The 24,506-nt window shown below is 48.4% G+C and overlaps 1 protein-coding gene across 1 annotated transcript; it reads left to right on the top strand.

Moving 5' to 3' along the window:
• The first annotated feature begins 1,599 nt into the window (after positions 1 to 1,599).
• On the top strand, positions 1,600 to 23,586 carry HNRNPUL1 (heterogeneous nuclear ribonucleoprotein U like 1). The gene is made up of 15 exons (XM_069746630.1): positions 1,600 to 1,773; positions 5,092 to 5,232; positions 5,626 to 5,770; positions 5,888 to 5,970; positions 6,997 to 7,136; positions 7,217 to 7,316; positions 7,659 to 7,771; positions 16,747 to 17,013; positions 17,104 to 17,226; positions 17,632 to 17,760; positions 17,854 to 18,022; positions 18,137 to 18,445; positions 20,600 to 20,799; positions 20,886 to 21,857; positions 22,785 to 23,586. Exons 1-15 carry the CDS (start codon positions 1,707 to 1,709, stop codon positions 22,956 to 22,958), a joined length of 3,132 nt encoding a protein of 1,043 aa, XP_069602731.1. The 5' UTR covers positions 1,600 to 1,706; the 3' UTR covers positions 22,959 to 23,586.
• The last annotated feature ends 920 nt before the right edge of the window (positions 23,587 to 24,506 follow it).

The raw sequence follows: 24,506 nt of genomic DNA, 5'->3' as shown, positions 1-24,506 counted from the left end.
GCTGAGTTTTTCTGCAATAGATGCTCCAGGAAAACGTCAGCAGTTTTTTTTTCCAGAATTATTTTTTTTTCTGACGGACGGCATATTTTTTTTTTAGTGCGCAGGCAGACGGGCATATCACACGGCCTACGATGGCATTGCAGCGAGCGGACTGGCTCTCTTGACCTGAGCGTGACAGCGTCATGTATTTCTATGCAGTTGTCACACTCTGGACAGGAGAGCTGCCAGCCAGTCCGAGGATTGCGATGTGACCATCGGTCGTGTTATACGTCCACCCCTAAAATGTATATATTAATAGTGTACGGGAGCCGCCAGAACAATGATCAGGTCACTTCTTTAAGTGTTTAGCAGCCTGAAACGATTAAAAGTAGGGTCCGACCTCATCGGAACGAATGGAGTGACAGGATGGACGCTCAGCCGCTGCTCCGTTTATTCCCTACGTGGCTGCCAAGCGCTGCACTCAATTTATAGAAAATGAATTGTACAGGGATCGGGGGTCCTACCTAACGCGTCATTTTGTGACAAGGAGAAAAGTGTCCTATTGGGAATAAAAATTCCCTTTTCTGTTGATCCGTGGGGGTCCCAGCGCTCGGACCTCCACCAATCAGTATGTTTTCACCTGACAGCCCCTTTCGTGGAGCAAATCTGCCGCTTTTCTATGCAGAATCTGAAGCAACAGTCATTTTAAAAGCTGCAGGAAATTCTTTACTCCGTACAGTTTTTTCAGAAAAAACAGAGTGTATAAATATTCCTGCGATGGATCCTGAGCATTGGCTCACAGCGCCGCTGGCCTCTTTTACATCGTAGGAGCTTGTGACTTCAGGTTTGATTGCCATTGCTCCCCCACCCAAAAATGGCAGATTCAGAGAAATAATTCTAAAACTGTGGTGCGCCATATTGACATTTTTGCACGACTACTGCTAACATGTCTCCATTTTTTGCTACATTTCCACAATATAAAGCATGCAACATGACAACTTTTCGTTACATGTCAAAAATAATAAAACGCCTCAGATACTGATGGAGAAAAATGACGCAGTTAATTCCTGACACACGGCGAGACAAATTTATCAAAACTCTTGTAGTTGCCTAATAGCAGCCAATCAGAGTGCAGCTCTCATTGTGCCAGAGCTGTTTCTAAAATGAAAGCGCTGTTCTGATTGGTTGCTATGGGCAACTAATTTTGATCAATGAGGCCCATTGACTTGCTGCTCCTAATAGTGGTACACGTTACCACAGTAAACAAACTGGGGCTATTTTTTTTACAAATTAAATGTGGATTTAGTGATAATTTGTGGGAAATTGTGAAATTACTGTTTAATTACACCTTCATTATACAAACGCGTTGTTGAGAGTACCAAGATGGCTGACATTCCAAAAGCTCTTAATAGCTAGTGAAGCCTAGGGTGGACAAAGATGGCTGACTCTCTCGTCAAATCTTTCGGGGCGTTGTGATAGGAGACGGCGGTCTCTAATTCAATTGGTTGTTCTTGTTGCCGCCCATCAAATTCTAACCAATCAGCGAATCCGGAGACACAGGATGAGGAAACCTATTGGCTGGATTTACAAACATACTGCAATTTGTCACCAGGGGGCGTTGCTACGCGAGTGGACGGCGAAGATAGAGAGAGGGGGTTGTTAGGGGCCGCCATTTTGTCCGCTCTCTTGACTGTGAAACCCGCGCTGCTGGGAGCTGAGAGAAGAGGATGGGGGATCACTTCCATCGAGGCGGATACCCACCCAGGGATTTCCGGAGGGACGGGGAAGGTCGATGTAAGCGCTGGGACATGGGCGCCGGGGGCGAACACAAAGCCATTGCTGATGGTTGTGGGGGGCGGCTGATGGGGTGTCACAGGCGCCGAGATCACTGTCATATGACTCCGGTCACATGATGCGACTTAGCTGCGCTTTATTTGTGGGGACCTCAGGGACTTAAAGGAATTTTCCATTTTTTTTTAAAACCCCCTTCCTAATGCAATACCCACTGAGCAGATCGTTACCGTAGTAACGTTATCCCATAATCCGGGGGCAGCGGTGTATCCAGTATACGGACAGGGGTGCCACCCAGAGGGGCTATGGTATTAATGGGGGTCTCCCGGGGTTAAAATGACTGCTCGTCGTGTGTGGGGATCGCCCACTAGTCCCATGTCATAAGGTGATGGTAGATGGCTACTATGGGATTGGTGGGGGTCTCGCCGCTAGGACCCCCTCACTGACCCTGGAAAAAGGCCTGGACGTAGGAATAAAAATGCTGCTACGCCGCGCCCGTTTTCACTCTCAGGGGGTCCCACCGATCCTACCCATCAGCGGGAGCGCCCTTTTAACCCCTTGACGCACATATATCCGTCATAGAGGTGGGCGCAGGTGTTTGGGGTGTTTTACAGCCAGCAGCGATCTGAGTGAGCTCCGATCGCGACTGACCATGAAATGTAAGTGGCGCAGTCCAGGTGAGGTGCCAGGCTCCATGTCCACGTCACCCGCCTGGCGCTGTCGCCATGAGGCACAGCGGTGTTTGCCATAGTAGCCGGGGGCCCGGTGAGAGGATCTCGTCGTCGCCATCTTTGTATTCCTCTCCACTGTCCCAGCAGTCGCCGCCTCTCCTGCCTTGATTGACATCGTCCAGACGGCCTGTAGAGCCTGCGCCGCTCGTTCCCTACTGTGCCGGAGCGAGGGTCTATGTGGCGATGACTTAGGAGGGCTCAATCGAGGCTGGTGAGACGGTGATTGCCGGATGTGCAACTAAAGGGCAAAATCTAGTGATAGGATCTGACACCAGGATAAAAAAAGACCAGATTTTAATCTTATTTTATTGATGCTTCTCCTCTTAGTGTTGTTTTGTTTTTGGTTTTTTTAAATTCAGGTTCCAGAAATATGGAACTTTTTAATTTGGTTTAACTTTACAAGAGGGAGCAGCTCACGGGATCCTCGGGGGCGTGTCTTTAGTCTGCTCGCATAATCAGCCTGTGAGACACGCCCTCTTATATGCAAAAAAAAAAAGGGTCATGGGGGGGGGATAGAAAACAATTTTTTTAAATTTGATGGCCACAGCTAGAATGGGGTGTAAAAAAAAACAAAAAAAAAACCTGAAATTAATCTCTTAAAATGCTCCCCACTCTTAAAGGGAACCTGTCACCCCGAAAATCATGGGTGAGGTAAGCCCACCGGCATCAGGGGCTTATCTGCAGCATTCTGTAATGCTGTAGATAAGCCCCCGATGTTACCTGAAAGAGGAGAAAAAGACGTCAGATTATACTCACCCAGGGGCGGTCCCGCTGCTGGTCCGGTCGGATGGGCGTCTCCGGTCCGCTGCGGCGCCTCCTATCTTCATTACAAGACGTCCTCTTCTGATCTGCAGCTCCGGCGCAGGCGTACTTTGTCTGCCCTGTTGAGGGCAGAGCAAAGTACTGCAGTGCGCAGGCGCCGTAAAGGTCAGAGGCCCGGCGCCTGCGCACTGCTGTACTCTGTTCTTCCCTCAACAGGGCAGACAAAGTACGCCTGCGCCGGAGCCGTGGCTGAAGATCAGAAGAGGACGTCTTGGAATGAAGATGGGAGGCGCCGTAGTGGACCAGAGACGCCCATCCGACCGGACCAGCAGCGGGACCGCCCCTGGGTGAGTATAATCTAACCTCTTTTTCTCCTCTTTCAGGTAACATCGGGGGCTTATCTACAGCATTACAGAATGCTGCAGATAAGCCCCTGATGCCGGAGGGCTTACCTCACCCACGATTTTCGGGGGTGACAGGTTCCCTTTAAGTTGGGCAAGAGGGGAACCATTTTTTATAAATTATAGCAGATTGGTTTTCCACCATGGCTTTCTCCTAATCTCTTGCTGGTAAAAGCCGCCTGTGTGGATTTCATCTCTCCCCACCATCTTGCCAGGTTCTGATAGAGGAGGAGGCCTGAGCAGTGACGTCCCTTAAAGGGAACCTGTCGGCAGGAGTGTGTACAGTAACCTACAGACATATAATATTTATTATGTAAACTAAGGCGCAGGTCAGTGAGGGATCAGTGACCTCTCAGAAGCCATACTGGTGAATACCTAATCCGAGCCCATCATGAAGACCCCCCACAGGCCACCCTGGAACACGAGCATACCATCAACTTAAAACTGAAAATAAAGATTACACAATAACCACAAGACGGATTTCATCACCAGGTAGCAGAAGTAGTCCCCGCTTGAGATGGCCATACAAATTAGATAGGGCTCGGCCAAAATGGCTTAAAGGGGATGTTGAGGCTTGTGGTTCTATGTGACTGGAGACTTGTGAATACTCACCGTGTCGTGCTGTCAGGATTCTCCGGGAGCGGGCGATCATGTGGCCACAAGTAGGCAATTTGTATACTCCCTGCCACATGCCAACTAGACGTGTCCGGCCTCTCGTACGTTTAGTCTGCACGTAACCACATGTATGCAAAAAGTGACTGTAGACATGAACTACAAGCCTGGACAACACCTTTAGGCCATCTCACACATCAGATGGCTGGTTCTGCTGATGTCAAGAGATGATATAGCAAAACACATTGGTCAGCCTGTCCGGCTAATATGGGCAGTATCTGACCGAGCCCAAAGAGATGGTCACAGAGCTCTCTTCCTACGAAATGGAATATTATTGAGCAAAAAAGATTTGTAGGGCCCCTGTCCAGTGGTAATATCAGTAGCCATGGCCACTGGGCTGGAGCCCTGCTACCCTCCTCCTACATCTTATTAGCAGACCCCCACAATGTCATGAGCCCATCACAACAGCGTCATAACGTCCCGTGGCCTACTGATCAGTTAAGGCAGCGGCGATGTTGCAGGTAGTTTGCACCTTCATTGTCCGGCTGCTTTGGGGTACCAACGGGTTCGGCAAAACGTTTTACTCCACTCTACCAGTGGGTAGTCACTGGTTGCAGCGTTGACATAACTTCCTCCACCGGAAGAGGAACAGCAGGGGGCTGGTAGGTATATTTCTTTTAAGACCACCATGGGCCCATTTGTAGAATATGGTAGTGGACAACCCTTTTTAGTTTTATTTTTTTTGTGGCTGGAAAGTGATTACTGGATTGTGACTCTCTAGATATGCATTTGATTTCTGATATCTCTGGTTCCAGATTATGGGCACCAGTCACCCGATCATTACGGCCCCTCAGGCGGAGGGTACCCACCACCTCACAGACAGGAGATCAAACAAGAGCGAGACCTGCCTTACGACAGGCGACCCGTGGAGCCGGCTCTTCCTCCGCACGATACGGGTAAATGAATTATTAATGGCTCCGTGGATGTCGTCAGGCTCTGACCTGCGGTATGGCTGTGTATCCTGGTACAACTATCACTCCAATCATCTGCCAGCTGTCGGGACGAGCTAGGAGTTGTACTTGGCAATAGCTGGAGGGTTCTAGTCTTTGACTGAAGACAGAGATCTTGAAGAATACCGAGACATCGAAATGCAAAGTATGTTCTACAACTCGCCATGTTGTGGCCCTGTGCAGCCCGAGCTGTATGAGGGACCTGACCGCCCTGTGGGGCCACACTGTATTCAGAGGAGGAGGTCTTCATCTAGTGGTGGCTGCGTCTCAAGATATTCGTGAGTTTCTTCATTCGAATAAATAGTGAGTGATGAATTGATTCTCTATTTCTATCCACAGGGTTGAAAAACGAATTTAAACAGGAGCAGCCCGATCCTGGCTACAAGGGTCCCAACGCTGGGGATCCTCCGCAGTCCTTGCCCAATCGCAAGCGATCATTTGATGACAGAGGCAGAGGCTTCTACGAGCATCGAGAGGACAGGAGGTATGTGTGTCACTGCGATGATGACTGTGTGCCGGTCACCTGTAATGAGAATCGATATATAGGTATACAAGCCTGTGTGGTTATACACTGGGTCTGATATACGTGTCTGTCGTGCAGAAACAGGTTCTCCCAGGGTCGCGGAGGGGGTCATGATGACGAGGACGACGTGTTTGATGAGAGCTTTGTCGTCCTGGATAACTGTAAGTAAAGTGATAAGTTGTGTCCTCAGTTGTTGGCGTACGTAATAGAAGAAATGTGACCATAGACCATTAAGGCTGGGAACAGAGAGGGGTGGTCCACTGAACTCTATCAGGGGCAGGACGGTGGCTATTAAAAGGCTCAGACTACACTGGTTGTTTGTGGCTTGTACCTAAGGAAACCGATAGGTCTGTATAGAAACTGTAGACAAGAAAACTTTAAAATTGGAAAATTGATTCTGAGGATGGACATAGGTTATTAGAAGTGTATGAAGAAATAGGAAAGTTCCTTTAAAGGGAATCTGTCAGCAGGTTTTGATATGTAATCTGAGCGAAGCCCGGTGTAGATGCGGACTCCCTGATTCCAGCGGTGTCACTTACTAGACTGTTTCAATAAAATCAGTTTTCTCAGCAGGAGATTATCACTGCAGGACTAGATGTCACATGCCTCCTAGTCATCCTGCTCTGAGTAACCCTGCCCCCAGCACCGATTGGCAGTTTTCTGTCCTTTTACACAGGAAGCAACGAATCGGGGGTGAGGGAGGGGTTATACAGGGCTTAGCATTCCTAGATCTGCAGCACAGAAATCGGTGATTGTATCTAAACTGCTGCACCCAGTAAACTAAGTGACACATTGCTGGAATCAGGGTCCCTGTCCCTACATCAGGCTGCTGTCTGATCGCATAGCAAAAACCTGCCGACTGATTCCCTTTAAGGTAAGCGGCTGACTATCCCTGCTGCCCTGGATCTGATTTCTGATCCTTCTCTTAAGCCCCCATAAACACAGTCGGTAGCTGTTGGCCAATGGGTGTTTTTCTCACGCTCCCACACACAGAACCACTTGGCTGTGAGCTCTGATGTTCTCCATGAAAGTGTCATTGCCAGGATGGGTTGTGGGATGTGCCAGATCCTTCGCTCCCTGACATCTGCCGAGGGGAGTAAGGAGGCCCCCAACACAATAGACTTTGGGCCCATAGTGCATATAGGGGCCCGAACATGTCCTCATCTTGTATCCTGGTGGTTTTCCAGATAACAGCGACCTGCATTTCAAGCTCAGCAAGGACCGCACTGTGGGCTTCCCCCTCACCAAGCAGGGCTTTGCTTACCTCTGGTCTGGAGCTCGGGCTACACATGGGGTGAACAAGGGCCGGGTGTGTTACGAGCTCAAGGTGAGACTAGTTGATAAAATCTCCCATTCGCTCTCTCAGGCTGAGCGACGACATTCATAGTAATTCTTGTTTTCCTTCAGATTACAGAAGAAATTGCAGTGGAGGATCTCCCCGCTAGCGAGCCGGATCCTCATGTCGTCCGCGTGGGCTGGTCCTTGGACAGTTGTAGTACACAGTTAGGTGAGGGATTTAGGATGGGCCGATGAGACAAGAGGCGTCTGTAATGTCTCTGCATCTACCGCTGCTGCTTTTTCCTTAAACCCCCCCATGTAAAATTGATGGTGACTTGCCCAGTGCAGCGCCTGCATGGTGCTGGTCGCAGGGGGGATATCTGGGCCCCGCATGCAGAGTACCTTCTGACATGAGACCGTTAATGCGCCTCCATCAGAGGCGAGACCCTACTTCCCCCTCATAGATACTATTGCTACCCGTGGTGTCATAAATGAGGTCCGTCCTCCACATATTAGAAATGTATTATTCTCAAAGGAATACCTCCTAAATCTCTGCCTTCTGAATTTACAGGAGAGGAAATGTTTTCTTACGGCTACGGGGGCACAGCAAAGAAATCCACCAACAGCAAGTTTGAGAACTACGGAGAAACCTTTGCAGAGAACGACGTCATCGGCTGCTTCATTGTAGGTCCATTTGGAGCGTTTCTTCTATATTTGCGCAGGTCACATAGTCTGAAGACTTGCGGTAGTTCTGGGTTTTTTTCTATCCCTTCAGCATTGAATATCCTGATTGACAGGGCTCAACAGAAATGTGCTAATGAAAATACAGTTTATATTTTTTGTGAAATGTTTCAGAAACCAGCAGAATTGCGAATACAGCTCTAAAGGCATCAGTATATATTACACTTTGGCAGAACATCTACTGTGTACAGGGTCGTGATGGCAGACAAGTCTGATCCACTGTTTTCTGGCAGATAAACTGCTGCGGGGGTCCGTCAGCAGCTGGTTCCCCTTTTTCTGTATACATGAAGGGAGTAAGGCGGCATAGCCGTCAGCGTAATGAGCGTACAATTGTGACCATGCAGTTGAAAGGGCATATCCAAAGAATGTGCCACAAATGTCTGATAGATGCAAGTCCCCCATCAATTGCCAGAATTGGTAGTTATTGGGGTCTGACAGTGGGCACTAGCGCACATGCAGAGCACTGGGCAATCACACGGCCGACATACTGTTGGGAAGAGATTTTTCTTTCTCTATCGCTTTGAGGGGGACAGGAGACCATGGGTGTACGCTGCTGACAGTAGGCAAAAAAAGTTAGCTTTGTGCCAGTCAAGTGCTCATCAGTTTTAGCTTCGTGATAGTAGGAGGCGGTCACATCGGGGGGCTCCCAGACCCCATTCTTCCTAGATCACCGTGTTGTATGTTATTAATCCTTTACTTTGTTTTTAGGATTCTTCTTCAGGGAAACAGGGTGTAACTTCTCACCCTGATCTCCCACCTCAGAGACTGAGAGAACATTGTGGCCTGATCCACATCGTACCCTCTCTGGTCTGCGAGGCAGGACCCATATTCCCTAACACTGCAATTGTGTTTATGGCCGGTTCCCCCCCAGCCTACTCCTCTGTGAGCAGTGCTGGGAGGAAGACCGCCGCCCATCCTCATCCAGTGCTCACGCCGGCTTCTGCACCGTCCGGGACCATGACCGTGCGGGAAGGAGGACGTGCCCATTCCAGTGATCTCCCACCTGTGGGCTCCTGGTTCCGTCCACGGGACTGTGAAGGAGTCGGGAGCAGGCACCTACTCCTTCTACCGTCCCTCTTCATAACGACAGGGGCTCTCCAAAATCAGGAACTAAGATAAGCACTTGCCAGGATTCCTATTAGATGGGGGAGTTTTTTAAATTCAACATTTCAAGCGCAGATGTCACGCCTTTTTTTTTTTTTTGGAACCTCCATCACACTCATACTGTTAAAAATGTTGTCGCCGGCTTCCCGAAACCTCCACTTTGCTGGCCCCATTGTGCGCTTCATCCAATCAGCACACTTTTCCTATTTTGTTTCACAGTTTGGGCTTTGAATGCGCCTCTTCTGGCTCCTCCCTCTGCTCCCAGCTTCAGCATCGCAGTCACTCGGCTCCAGTCGTAGCTCCTACAGAGACAGTGCCTGCAGGGAGCGTCCTCTGCGGCTGGGTAGGCTTTGTCCAGGCTGTGTTTCTTTTTTTTTCATAGACTCAGCCACCTTTGGCTCCAGGCCGCTCCCTATGCAGAGACTTCAGGAGTCTCACCCCCACTAGTCACTACGCCTGTTTCCTGTGCAAAAAGAAGTGGCCCACAGGTCAGCCCTCAGCAGAGATGGCCCCACACCCACCATGCAGGCCTCGCTGGAATGAGAGCATCCTCTCTAGAGTGGGCTGCTGCTGTATCTCAATCTCTAGCTGACCTAACCAAAAGGTATGTCAGCCCTGACACCGTTCCTAGAGCATCTGCCTAACCTTCCAGCCACCGGTGTGCCAATCATTCCTCAGGACGAATTGCATGCACCCAGCCACTCCCTCAGCATGGCAGATCACTGACAAGGTCCAGTAAGTTGGCTCATTCTAGCTCCTCACTTGGATTTTCATCTTCCACATCCTCCAGGATGGCCTCGGTATCCCACTCCTGAGGTGGACCCATGGGCCGACCTAGGTTTTGAGTCAGACTCTGATCTTGACCCTAATCAAACTCCAGGACATTGTTGATTACCTCATCTCAGTTGGACCATCAAGGTGAAAGAAGATGATTATCCTTCCCCCGGATCACTCTCTCATTCAAAAAGGTAAAATGCCTTCCCTGGGTGTTTTCCAATCACAGGGAATTTGACAGAGTCATTGCCAAACAGTGGGAACACCTGGAAAAGCGCTTCCTAGATAGGAAACAGTTGAATATTTTGTAGCCTTTCTGGCCTGACCTTCTCAACAAATGGGGAGAATCCCCGGCTGTGGACCCGTCTCAAGTCCGCCAACGTTGTCCTGTCACTGCCAAAGGGGTCCTCCCCTAAGGATCCTACTAATAGGCATATTGAAGTCTTAGCCGAGTCCGCCTTTGAGGCTGCGAGTGCTTCTCTCTGTCCCGCCTTCTCTGCTATATGGGTAGCCACGTCGGTCTCCGCCTGAGCTAACCACCTCCGACAGGGCATCCTATCCAGGACATCGTCCGACACACTGGCTGATCTTGTGGACCAGATTGTTCACGCAGGAAAATACTTACTCGCTGCATCTTTAGACACCTCCAGTTATTCCACTTGTCGCCAGCAAGTTCTCCATCGCCACATTGGGGGACACAGGACCGTGGGTGTATGCTGCTGTCACTAGGAGGCTGACACTAAGTAAATACAAAAAAGGTTAGCTCCTCCTCCTCTGCAGTATACACCGCCTACTGGCTCCGGATAATACCAGTTCTTGCTTAGTGTCCGTAGGAGGCACACTGCGTCTGTTTCTTTCCAGACGTTTTACCTTTATTTTTAATTTTTCACTTTGCGCAAGAGGATAAAGGGGGCGACGGACCCTTTTAAGGGGTCCGATCTCCCCCGAAACACCAACAGGCGAGCACGGCGAGTTTACTCCCCGTACCCTTTCCTGCGACGTGAGATGCTCAGCCGTGGACATGCCCTGTGAAATCCTAGGGGAGCGAACCCTTAGGATACACAGAGGCCATCTTTCCAGAGTACTGTCCGGCCGCTCTCCCTCTGCTCCACCACTAAAAGAATAGTGGTGCTGCAAGGAGCCTCCCAGTCCCTCTCCAGCCCCTCATTAAGAGGGCGCTGGATCGAGGTGGACTGCATCGCCCCTCATACCTCACCTGAAGAGGATCCCAAGCGGTGAGTCTTTTGGGGTAAGGGGGGCTCCCGAGCGCACCGCGGGATCGGCCGCATATTGCGGCCAGGCACCGCTAATTTAGTCTCCGGCTTCTGATTCTGCTAGGCCGCGGTCCGCCCACAGCGTGTGTCACGCGTGAGGCTCCGCCCACTGCTTCAGCGCTTCTCGCACACTGCGAGAACCTCCCTCCAAGCTCTCGGCGGCCATCTTGCCATAACAGGGGTACCTCAACGCCACTCCACTTCTCACCGGTCTCTGTGATCTGGACACAGGACCTGGGTACGTGCGCTGCGCGCTGACACAGCTCCCATCCTTCCGCAGGCTCCACTTTACTCAGCGCTCCTCTTTGCTAGCCGCAGCATAGTGCTCAGCTTTACTAGACGCACAGTGCTCCGCTTTACTAGCCGCGCAGTGCTCTGCTTTACTTACTGCACAGCCTGCACGGAGATTAACAGACAACATGTCTCTGCCTAAACACGAAAAGTCTACAAAAATGCATACAGTGTTTTTTACTTCTTGCACCTCCTGTCAGGCTGCGCTACCAAGCGGGCATACTGCCCCGCTCTGTAATGCTTGTGACCTTAAAAGCACTCAGGAGCCCCCCGATGCAAACAAGCCCGCGGTGACCAGTCCCCCTGATTGGGCTTTGTCACTTTCGCAGTCTATGGCTTCTTTGACTAAGGCTATTGAGTCCCTCCAGGATCCAACCAGGAGTAGGACCACTAATCCACCTATTCAGGAGGATTCCCCTACGGCTGCGGAATCTTCAGCCTGCAGGGGCCGCTCTCATTCTAAGCACAAGCGGCCATCTAGGAAGCGCGTCCGTAGCTCGGCCCTCTGGTGCCTCGGAGTCTGGTAGCTCCGCTTCCCACTCTCGCTCCCCAGGCATCTCTTCTGACCAGGATTCTGATCCTGAGTCCGATGAGCCTCTAGATCTGGAGTCGCCAGGTTATCGGAGCACTATAGATAGTCTCATTGAGGCCGTCAACCAGTCCCTTCAGGTCGACGAGGAACCGGCGACCTCCAGTACGGATACTTCGGTGTCCTTCAAAAAGAGTAAACGTACTCACAGGGTGTTTGCCAATCACCCGAAGTTCCAGGCCATAGTCCAGCGACATAGGGAGCGTCCAGACAAACGTTTTCAAGGCCAGAGATCTCTTGAGTCCAAATATCCTTTTTCTCCTGATCTCCGGAAACAATGGACAGAATCCCCTCCCGTGGATCCTCCTGTCTCACGTTTGTCCTCTAAAACTATCCTTTACGTGACGGACGGATCTTCTATCAAAGATCCCACGGACCGCCTAGTTGACAGCCTCGCCCGTTCAGTCTTTGAGGCTTCAGGCTCAGCACTCTTCCCCTCCTTCGCTGCTACCTGGGTAGCCAAAGCCGTGGCCTTTTGGGCAGACTCTCTGCATAAGACCTTACAGAACAGCGACCTTTCTCCTGACATAGCGGAGCTTGCAAATCAGATCTCCTTGGCTGGCAATTACTTAGTAACGCTTCCCTGGATGCAACTAACTGCTCTGCACTTACGGCTGCCAATGCTGTGGCTATTAGGAGAGCGCTATGCCTGAGGAACTGGCAAGCGGACTCTTCAGCATGACGGGTTGAACCCACCTGGGAATCCTCTCGTGGTGGGTGGCTGCCACCTTATCTTCCGGGATGTGTGGCTCTCTAATCGACGACTGGGTTAGAGAGATCATTACCACCGGTTACAAGAGAATGTTCTCTCTCCTGCTGACGTTTCATCCTGTCCCACCTCAAAAGGGTCCTGTCCCGAGGTCCCAGATTCTTTACTCTCTCTCCTCTGGGCAGGTGTCGTTGTACCTGTCCCCACTCAGGAACACTTCTGAGGTTTCTATTCAAACCTTTTTGTGGTCCCAAGAAGGACGGCTCAGTCCACCTAATTTTTGGCCTATAAGCTAAGACCACCGCCATCAGGGGCTTATCTACAGCATTCTGTAATGCTGTAGATAAGCCCCCAATGTAACCTGAAAGATAAGTTAGATTATACTCACCCAGGGGTGGCCCCGGTCCGGTCCGATGGGCGCCGCGGTCCGGTGCCTCCCATCTTCATACGATGACGTCCTCTTTGCTTCCTGTCATGGCTCCTGCGCAGGCGTACTTTGTCTGCCCAGTTGAGGGCAGAGCAAAGTACTGCAGTGCGCAGGCGCCGGGAAAGGTCAGAGAGGCCCTGCGCACTGCAGTACTTTACACTGCCCTCAACAGGGAAGACAAAGTACGCCTGCGCAGGAGCCGAAACAGGAAGCAAAGCGGACGTCATCGTATGAAAATGGGAGGCACCGGACCGCGGCACCCATCGGACCGGACCGCACCGGGACCACCCCTGGGTGAGTATAATCTAACTTGTTGTTCAGGTTACATCGGGGGCTTATCTACAACATTATAGAATGCTGTAGATAAGCGCCTGATGGCGGTGGTCGCAGCTTATAGGCCAAAAATGGGGTGACAGATTACCTTTAACTGAATTAACCAATATAGGCTGAAACATAAGATCAACTCTTAATTTAAAAAAAAAAGTAAATAAAAATTGCATGGACTGCCTCATTATTTTCATAACCAGCAGAGGGAAAGCCAACGGCTGAGGGTTAATATTCTGGGAAGGAGCGAATAGCCATAAAGGTTCCCAGGCTATTAATATCAGTTCACATCTGTTTGCTTAGTGTTTACTGGCTAGTTTACAGGGTGACCCCAGAAAAATTGACATGGAGTCCCCCTATAAAATCTAACCAGCAAAGGCTAGGCATACATCTGCGGGCTGATATTAATAGCCTAGGAAAGGGCCATGGATATTGCCCCCACACCCAGGCTAAAAACCTCAGTTCTCAGCCATCCCAAAAAAAGGTGCATCTGTAACAATCTGGTGCCTAGCCTCTCTTTTCCCACTTGCCCTGTAGCGGTGGCAAGTGGGGTGATAGTTGGGGGGTTGATGTTGCCTTCAGTTTGCTTACCGACATAGATTGGGGGTGGACAATGCTATTCTTTCTCTGTTACATAGGGGTACATTCATTTCTGGAGATTGACGGTACCACGGTGCGAGCGATGTTCTTTGATTTCTCGAGTGCATTTAACTCCCTGCAGCCACCTTTACTACACAAAAAGATGACTGATATGAAGGTTGAGGAGGGGATGAGAAATTGGATAACTGACTACCTATCAGATCGGCCACAGTTTGTACAGATGGGAGCAGTGGTGTCAAGCAGATTATTGAGCAGTGTAGGTGCCCCCCAGTGAACGGTGCTCGCGCCCTTTCTATTCACACTTCAGACTTTCAGTATAAATCTGATCTTTGCCACCTTCAAAAATTTTCGGATGACTCCGTGGTTGTGGGATGCATTAGGGGAGATCAGGGGGATGAGGAATATAGAAGGGTGGTGTCGAATTTCGTGGATTGGTGCAATGGTAACTATCTACAACTAAATGTTAAGAAAACTAAGGAGTTGGTGGCCAACTATAGCAGGAGTAAGTTGGAATGCTTACCGATCACTATTGCTGGTCAGGAGGTAGAGCAGGTGGAGAGTCACAAATATTTGGGTCCATTTGGATAGCAAACTGGACTGGAGATGCCACTCAGAGTTTGTCTACAAGAAGGGGATGAGCAGATTGTATTTCCTAAGGGAACTGAGGTCTTTTAATGTGTGCAGCAAAATGTTAGAAATTTTCTACCAGTCTGTGGTGGCAAGTGCCATCTTTTTTGCAATCACATGCTGGGGTAGTAGTGTGCGGGCCTCTGATGCTAATAAGCTGAATAATCTTATCAAAAAGGCAAGTTCTGCTGTCGGCTGTAATCTGGACTCTCTTGGGGAGGTAGTGGAGAAAAGAACTCTGAGGAAGTGTGTGGCAATTATGAACAATAATGCACATCCATTATATGAGCTATTCATGAGACAGAAGAGCACCTTCAGTAACCGGCTTATACTTCTGAGGTGTAAGAAGGAAAAATATAGGAAATCGTTTGTGCCAACTGCTATGGGAATGTACAACAATAACATTAGGGTTAAATCATAAAGGTGAATGTCTACTTATTTCTCTACATTTCAGTTCACTCGTTGTGTATGTCCTATTCTAATGTATAATATCCTTCTGTCAACAAACTGTCATGTCAATTAAGTAATTCATTTTATGATGTAAGTTGTGCTGCTGTGATACCATAATTTCCCACGGGATCAATAAGGCTACGTTCACATTAGCGTTTTGCGTGTTTGCGTCGGGCGCAGCAGCGTCCATTTAACATGGGGGACGCATGGACATGCGTTGTGCGACGCATGCGGTTTTTTTTTGCCGCAAGCGTTGGGCGCAGAAAACGCAACAGGTTGCATTTTTTTTGCGTCCAAATTTCTGCAAAAAAGGACGCATGCGTCGCAAAACGCAGCGTTTTTGCGTGCGTTTTTATTTGCCGACGCAGCGGCGCACAACGCAAATGTGAACGTAGCCTAAAGTGTATCGTATTATCGGGTGACATCAAGCCCACGGGTTAGTAATGGAGAGGCGTCAATAAGACGCTAACTGATGTGACTGTTCTCAAAGACAGCCGGCGATATACTGCGGGTGCGATTACATCCTGTTAGTGTATCACTGAACTGTCTGCCGTAGTCCCGAGTGTCCCACGGCGATCTCATATGTAGAACAGTCATATCGGCAGTTGTGACTGCTCTGCCCAGCCACCGGTGATATACTGACAGGAGGTAATCACTCCCGCAGTGTTATCACTGAGCTGCAGTGAGAGAAGTCACCGGAGTTCATCAGCTGATCAGCTCCAGTGCTCTCACTTACGGAACCACCGCTGCGTGGGACACTCGGGATTACGTGGACTAAGGCGGACAGGTGAGTATATGGTGCTTTATTTTACATTTTTTCTAGGAGACATGGGGATTGGGCGTTAACGTGAGTGTTTTTTTTTTTTTTTATTTCCATATGCATATAATTATTTTACATGTTTGTTTTTTGTTTTTTTTAATTGTGAGCTCAGGCACCTGCTGTTGAGACTACGTCTCCCATCAGTAACACCTGCCAGCACCGTTATCAGTGACAGCAGAGTAGTCTCTTCAGCCCATGCCTGCTGACCTGCGGAAAGCGTTTTACTGCAGGTCACAGTATCTCTTCAAGTATATTCTGACCTCTAACATGAGCCCTCAGCGCTCTGACCCACAGTCTTACCAGCGGCAGTGTTACCGCCGATAAGAACCACCACGTTGGTGTTTCCTAAGCTGTCACACAGATGAGTGTGGGCAACGCCATAGGAAGCCGGTAAAAACAGAAACTCGGCACATCCACAAACATTTTTATACCTGCGTTTTTACTGCGGATTTGACTGACTCAGTTGAAGTCAATGTGTGAAAAACGCTACAAATCCGCAAAAAGAATAGACGTGCTACAGAAAAAACACACTGCAAATGCTCAAAGGACATTTACTGATCATCTGCACAACACTTCAGGATTGTCATTGAATTAACTTGCATAAGGATTCCATAGTGTGTTTGGCCCATTTCCAAGCTGAAAAAACGCTGCGAAAACGCATTAAAAACGCACCGTGTGTACATGGCTTTATGGTTGCTGCTCCTGCGTTCTCACTAATTGCTTTGTACCAGTCGGTGGGTATATACTGCTGGGGAGAAGCTAACTCTTTGTGCCTAGTGTCAGCAGCGTACACCCATGGCTACCAGTGTCCCCCAATGAAGGCTCCGACAAAGAGATTTTACAGTGGGCACCGAAAATCCTTGTTCTTTTATCCTTTTTGTCAGTTTAGCTTTTTTCTTTCTTAATTTTGCTTCGGTTTCTTTCGGCAGGACTTTGAAGTTCGTGGCGACATAGAGATATCGTACTCCAAGAACGGGCATCATATGGGCACAGCCTTTCGCGTCAGCAGGGGCTCTGTGGGAAATCAGGCCTTCTTCCCTCACGTTTTAGTAAAGAACTGCTCCGTTGAGTTTAATTTCGGCCAAAGAGCCGAGCCCTTCTGTAATTGTCCCCCAGGGTTTACATTCATACAGAACGTGCCCCAATCCGATAGAATACGGGGAACAGAACCCCCCAAGAACAAAGCGGAGTGTGAGGTGAGCATTGGACTGTGTGGTTTTTCAGTTTTTGGGGTGAGATATAAATTCAAAGTTGCCACACTGTGAATATTTCTGTACGCTTCTCAGATTTTAATGATGGTGGGACTACCAGGAGCTGGTAAGACAACCTGGGCAATGAAGCACACAGCGGGGAATCCAGGAAAGAAATACAACATCCTTGGGACCAACACTATTATGGAGAAGATGAAGGTAAGATGGTGGAGGCTTCTTCTTGACCCAGATCCCCTGATGGCCACCTGGAAATAAATGGAAATTGTAGTGTAGCGTTACCTATGTTGCAATATGTAGCTAGAATCACGATCTCCCACCTTCACTGGAGTTCTAGCATGGCAAGGAATGGGGGGACCTCCAGCAGACCACCGATTGGCAAAACAAACCCATTAACAGTCACTGAGAAGGGGTCTAAACTTGGGTGCATCGAACAGTGCACCCCTGGACCATGCACCATAAGTGCTGCTCTCTAGATTGGTGCCAAGACTTAAGGGTTTAACGGCAGTAATCGGAGTATGTCCAATGTCCAGAGGGGATTAAAGTGGTCTTGCTAACTAAGAGATCTAGAGATTTCATAGATTAATTTTGATCTTAAACCTTCAGGTCATGGGTCTTCGGAGACAGCGTAATTATGCCGGGCGCTGGGACGTCCTCATCCAGCAGGCCACAAAGTGTCTGAATCTGCTTATCCAGGTAGCCGCCCGTAGAAAGCGCAACTACATACTGGATCAGGTAAGTGGGAGAACAGGGCTGTTGGGACTACACTATGTATTTCTGTAGAGGTCTTGGAAATATCCACTTCTCCCATCTTCCTTCCTTCCTCAGACAAACGTCTACCCCTCAGCCCAGCGCCGGAAGATGCGACCATTTGAAGGCTTTCATCGCAAAGGTATCGTAATCTGCCCCACCGATGAAGATCTCCAGGACCGTATAGTGAAGCGAACCGACGAGGAAGGAAAGGATGTCCCCGACCATGCTGTGCTGGAGATGAAAGGTGAATTACTCTTACCTATTGGCGTGAAGATGTGACCATTATTTGCAGATATGGCCACCAAAAGAAAAAAAAAAAAAATATTTTAATTTCCTAATTTTCCCAATCACTCAACAGCAAATTTTGGTCTGCCCGAACCCGGGGACTTCTTAGAAGAGGTAATCTTCATCGAGCTGCAGAAGGAGGAGGCAGAGAAGCTAGTCCGCATATATAACGAGGAAGGAAAGCGGTCGGGGCCGCCCCCAGAAAAGAAATTCCGAGGCCGCGGCGGTGGGCCCCCTGGTGGTGGAGGAGCTGGCAGGGGAGAAGCACCACGTGGTGATTTTCAGAGATTTGATAATCGGGGCCCTCCTGGAGGAAGCAGGGGAGGGTTCCAAGGTCGTGGTGGCAACTCTGGCGGTGGATACAGCAGAGGAGGTGGCGGTTGTGAGTATTACTAGTTGCCTTTTGGGAACGTGTACGTATAGGCTGGGGCAACACTGCCACTCTGGCCATGGCATATAGGTCTCGCAGCAAAAAGATTCTTTTGGGTGTATATGTGTGTGTGTGTGTATGTGTATATATATAAATATATATATACAGTGGGGCAAAAAAGTATTTAGTCAGTCAGCAATAGTGCAAGTTCCACCACTTAAAAAGATGAGAGGCGTCTGTAATTTACATCATAGGTAGACCTCAACTATGGGAGACAAACTGAGAAAAAAAAATCCAGAAAATCACATTGTCTGTTTTTTTAACATTTTATTTGCATATTATGGTGGAAAATAAGTATTTGGTCAGAAACAAAATTTCATCTCAATACTTTGTAATATATCCTTTGTTGGCAATGACAGAGGTCAAACGTTTTCTGTAAGTCTTCACAAGGTTTCCACACACTGTTGTTGGTATGTTGGCCCATTCCTCCATGCAGATCTCCTCTAGAGCAGTGATGTTTTTGGCTTTTCGCTTGGCAACACGGACTTTCAACTCCCTCCAAAGGTTTTCTATAGGGTTGAGATCTGGAGACTGGCTAGGCCACTCCAGGACCTTGAAATGCTTCTTACGAAGCCACTCCTTCGTTGCCCTGGCGGTGTGCTTTGGATCATTGTCATGTTTAATGTATTTGTCTATATTTGCCCCGTATTCACATGTAAAGCGCCATGGAATAAATGGCGCTATAAAAATGTATAATAATAATGTTGAAAGACCCAGCCACGTTTCATCTTCAATGCCCTTGCTGATGGAAGGACGTTTGCACTCAAAATCTCACGATACATGGCCCCATTCATTCTTTCATGTACCCGGATCAGTCGTCCTGGCCCCTTTGCAGAGAAACAGCCCCAAAGCATGATGTTTCCACCACCATGCTTTACAGTAGGTATGGTGTTTGATGGATGCAACTCAGTATTCTTTTTCCTCCAAACACGACAAGTTGTGCTTCTACCAAACAGTTCCAGTTTGGTTTCATCAGACCATAGGACATTCTCCCAAAACTCCTCTGGATCATCCAAATGCTCTCTAGCAAACTTCAGACGGGCCCGGACATGTACTGGCTTAAGCAGTGGGACACGTCTGGCACTGCAGGATCTGAGTCCATGGTGGCGTAGTGTGTTACTTATGGTAGGCCTTGTTACATTGGTCCCAGCTCTCTGCAGTTCATTCACTAGGTCCCCCCGCGTGGTTCTGGGATTTTTGCTCACCGTTCTTGTGATCATTCTGACCCCACGAGGTGGGATTTTGCGTGGAGCCCCAGATCGAGGGAGATTATCAGTGGTCTTGTATGTCTTCCATTTTCTAATTATTGCTCCCACTGTTGATTTCTTCACTCCAAGCTGGTTGGCTATTGCAGATTCAGTCTTCCCAGCCTGGTGCAGGGCTACAATTTTGTTTCTGGTGTCCTTTGACAGCTCTTTGGTCTTCACCATAGTGGAGTTTGGAGTCAGACTGTTTGAGGGTGTGCACAGGTGTCTTTTTATACTGATAACAAGTTTAAACAGGTGTCATTACTACAGGTAATGAGTGGAGGAAAGAGGAGACTCTTAAAGAAGAAGTTACAGGTCTGTGAGAGCCAGAAATCTTGATTGTTTGTTTCTGACCAAATACTTATTTTCCACCATAAATTGCAAATAAAATGTTAAAAAAACAGACAATGTGATTTTCTGGATTTTTTTTTCTCAGTTTGTCTCCCATAGTTGAGGTCCACCTATGATGTAAATTACAGACGCCTCTCATCTTTTTAAGTGGTGGAACTTGCACTATTGCTGACTGACTAAATACTTTTTTGCCCCACTGTATATATATATATGCCAAGTGAGAATATCAATGGAGTTTAGTAATGGTTGAAAGAAAAACTGTAAAAACTACTACATGTTATTTATACTATAAAATGTATGCATGTCCTAAATGCATAAATGTTAGTTCATGCTTTCTATAGTGGGAATTTGCTAAGCAATGGTCCTGTGATCACAGCAGCATCAGCAATGAACTGAACAGTGAATCTAGAATCTGAATCCTGCGACATAAGAGATCTAGAAAGATCTGCTGTGCTTTATGTGGTAGAACATGCAGGATAACGCTCATCTCATCCATTTGGTAATGCAGCATTTAACCGTGGAGGGAACAATTCACAAAGCCGATGGTCCGGGAGCTCACAGGACAATGGTTCAGAGCATCGAGGTGGCTTTGGTCCCGATAGTCAATCATCCAGCTACAGTCCTTCCGGCAGCCGAGGTGGCGGATATGGTGGTGGGCTGTCAAATCTCCCTTCTTATAGTGGAGCCAGCAGCTATGGTCAAGGACAGGTATACAGTCATATCTCCGCTATATGTCAGTGACCACTACTGTCCAGCAGGTCAGACATTCATTGTCTTTTTGTGTTTCTCCACAGTCAAACTTCGGACAAGGAGGTTACAGTGGTTCTGGAGGATACAGCCAGGGTGGGAATTATGGGTCAGGAGGTGGTGGAAATTATGGACAAGGCGGAAGCAGTGGGGGTAGCTATAACCAGGGTGGAGGTGGCAGTGATGGCTACAGCCGGGGAGGAGGAAGTGGCAGTGATGGCTACAGCCGGGGAGGAGGAAGTGGCAGTAGCTACGGCCAAAGTGGAGGAAGTGGCAGTGATGGCTACAGCCGTGGAGGAGGAAGTGGCAGTGATGGCTACAGCCGTGGAGGAGGAAGTGGCAGTGATGGCTACAGCCGTGGAGGAGGAAGTGGCAGTAGCTACGGCCAAAGTGGAGGAGGAAGTGGCAGTAGCTACGGCCAAAGTGGAGGAAGTGGCAGTAGCTACGGCCAAAGTGGAGGAAGTGGCAGTAGCTATGGCCAAAGTGGAGGAAGTGGCAGTAGCTATGGCCAAAGTGGAGGAAGTGGCAGTAGCTATGGCCAAAGTGGAGGAAGTGGCAGTAGCTATGGCCAAAGTGGAGGAAGTGGCAGTAGCTACGGCCAAAGTGGAGGAAGTGGCAGTAGCTACGGCCAAAGTGGAGGAAGTGGCAGTAGCTTCGGTCAAAGTGGAGGCAGTGGCAGTAATTTCAGTCAAAGTGGAGGAAGTGGCAGTAACTACGGCCAAAGTGGAGGAAGTGGCAGTAACTACGGCCAAAGTGGAGGCAGTGGCTATGGGCAGGGAGGCGCAGGAGGCTATAGCCAAGGTGGCAGTGGAGGTGGTTATAGCCAGAGTTCTGGAAGCAGCAGTGGCTACAACCAAGGTGGTGCTGGAGGCGGATACAGCAGCCAAAGCTACGATAGCAGCAATCAGAGCTACGGAGGTGGAGCACAAAGCTACAACCAACCTCCGCCCCAGAGCAGCACTGCCTCGTCTCAGCCCTCCTATAGTCCAGGGGGCTACAGTCAACAATACCAGCAACCGGTGAGTGTATCCCTCCCTGTTATTTAGAAGCGCAAGAGTTTTGTGAAAGATACTGGAAAATTTTATTTTTGCTTCTTCATTTTCTCCTCCCTTTCTTTCTAGAGTCATAACTTCTTTTTTAATTTTTATCATTATTTTGTTGATATAATCATACCCAGGCTTGATTTCTTTTAGATGTACTTCTGATTGACACCATTCATCTTACCATATAATCTTCTGAAAGCCGGGGAAAAGAAATTACTGCAGACAGACTTTTCATGATTTCTTTTTTATTCTGATAATTCCTGAAAAACACAAGAAAAAAAAATAGTGTGGTGAAAATATGGGAAAAAATGTTGCCTTTGTTTCTTTTGTTATTGCTCATGTGCACTTAAAATGACCTGAAAACCTGACTCTCCAAATCGATTTGATGACAGATCTGACGAGTTCTAGTTTAGTGGTGAACATTATCAGAATTAAAAGAGCTTTGGTTTGTGTCGCCATATTTTTCAGGTCTGTCGGGCACCACACCCCTTTCCCACCTTAACCATATAGTTACTTCTAAGGTGGGCTCTCCCCGCCCTTTCCCCCCACTCCCCCACGTTTGCTGCAGGCTCCGACGTTGAGCCCGCAACTTTGCTGGCACATGTCAGCTGATTTGTACAGCTGACACATGCCTCTAACAGCCGCGGGTGGAATCGCAATCCAATCGCGGTTGTTAACATGTTAAATGCTATCAATCGCTGATAAATTCCACTGTCAGAGATTGTGGCGTATAAGGGGGTTACACAGCAGTGACCAGAGCTAGCGTTAGTCGCTGCTGTTAGCTGTCACTGCCGGCACCTGCCTTGATTGGAGTCACTGGTACATCTTGTGTCGGGAAGGGGTTAAATGAAGGCCAATGTAAATAAATCGTATGGGTAATATAATATTTTTTTTTCTCCCCAGTATGGCAATCAGCAATGGAGCCAGTACCAAAGCCCTGGACAGGCCCCGAACCCCAGCCCTGGCCCCCCACAGGGTCAGGGTCAAGGTCAGTGGAGCCAGTGGAACTACGGCGCCGGCGGTGGTGGCAGCAGCAGCGGATACGACCAGCCCGGCAAATACGGAGGAGCCCCCTGAGCCTCTATGGGAAAAGTGACATTTGTTTTGGTTTCACACCAGGACTGATCGAGATCCTCAACCACATTGGATAAAACTTCCTCCTTTTCTGATTTCTGCGGACACTCGTGCCCGGGGCGCCGGTTTGTGAGCACCGAGTACTGTATACACGTCTACTATTACCGTGTCCGACAAAGAGGGTGACATAAATGATTATTATTAGCTAGTAACTGTCTAGGAAAAAAAAAAATCCTGTAATCCCCGACCCCTTCTCTCTGCTCGCATTCCACGCCCGTCAGCCTCGCAGCCGCCCGTAGACTCTTTTTAATGTTTATGATTTTCTTTCTTTTCCCCTCCTGTTCTGTTCTTTTATTTTGGGTAGAGACCTGCCGTCTGCATGGAGCCTCGATCCGACGGCCGCTCCGCAGCTCTGACTTTGTTTTTTTGTTTTTTTTTCTTCCTTTTTTAGCGATTTGGTTATTTTATTGCAGAATATTCCTGTTTTTATGAGTTTCATTGACGTTCGTAGCCGAGCGGCTGCAGCTGCCATATTCCTTTCCATCAGTTACGTTGCACATTTCCGTGTTACAGACATTTTGAACCTTTTTGTTTTTTATTTTATTTGGATGGAAGTGAGTATTGAATTTTGAAAGAAAAAAAAAAAAAAAAGTGTTGTGGTTTTTATTTGCTCAGTTATTAGGATGGGGGGCTGACACATTATAGGGGGGAGGTCATATCTTTATCACATCCAGAAAGTGGATTATTGGGGGGACACGGGAAGAAATGTACATCTATTTTGCAGCGACTTTATTTCCCATGAACAACTTCCAGAACGCCCTCATCATTGCCTTTTAAAGTATACGGATACATTTAGGAGCAGTTTCATTTTCTCTTCATATATTTTGGGCTAATAAATGAGTTAACGGAGGATCTCTCAGTGAGCTCTTTCTAACGGGAAAGTTTGTATCTCTTGTAGATGTCTTTTTCTGAACGTTTCATAGCTGATTTATGACTGTATAGTGACTGGAAATAAATCTGCAGAGTTCAGGGAAAAAAAAAGACCTGAATTACAAACTCTTTCAAAATGAGCTCACTGTTGGAGTCTTAGTTTACTCATTCTGCAGCCAGCAATACTGCGCCGTAGAGGCTGTAGAAGGGAAACGGTGCAAAATGTGTAATGGAACGAAGAAGCTCTAGATTGTGATGCTTGAATTATCATCAGTCCCTATGGCCCTTACCCAACCACAAGCAGCCATGTATATAGGTGGGCCCCAAACTTTACTAATATGTGCCCTCTTATAATTAGCCTCCCCCAAAATAACTTTGACAATCTCGAACCCTTTTAACAATCACAATATGAAGATGTCCTATATCTAAGCATAAGGTTCCCACACTCCTCCATAAAGCTTTTGTTAGTGGGGGGCCACACACCCCCTGACAGATGTGACCCCTGATAATCCTGCCCATCAGCTGCAGACATATGGGACAGATGTAGAGGCCGCATCCTAGAACAGGAAACCTCATGGCAGGGTTCTATTTCAAGGGGTTGTCCATTACTGAAAAACTCAA

The sequence above is a fragment of the Ranitomeya imitator genome, chromosome 2, assembly GCF_032444005.1.
Source record: "Ranitomeya imitator isolate aRanImi1 chromosome 2, aRanImi1.pri, whole genome shotgun sequence".
NCBI lineage: Eukaryota > Metazoa > Chordata > Amphibia > Anura > Dendrobatidae > Ranitomeya > Ranitomeya imitator.
The sequence above is the reverse complement of the archived record's forward strand: the minus strand, read 5'-3'. Positions and strand labels throughout refer to the sequence as shown.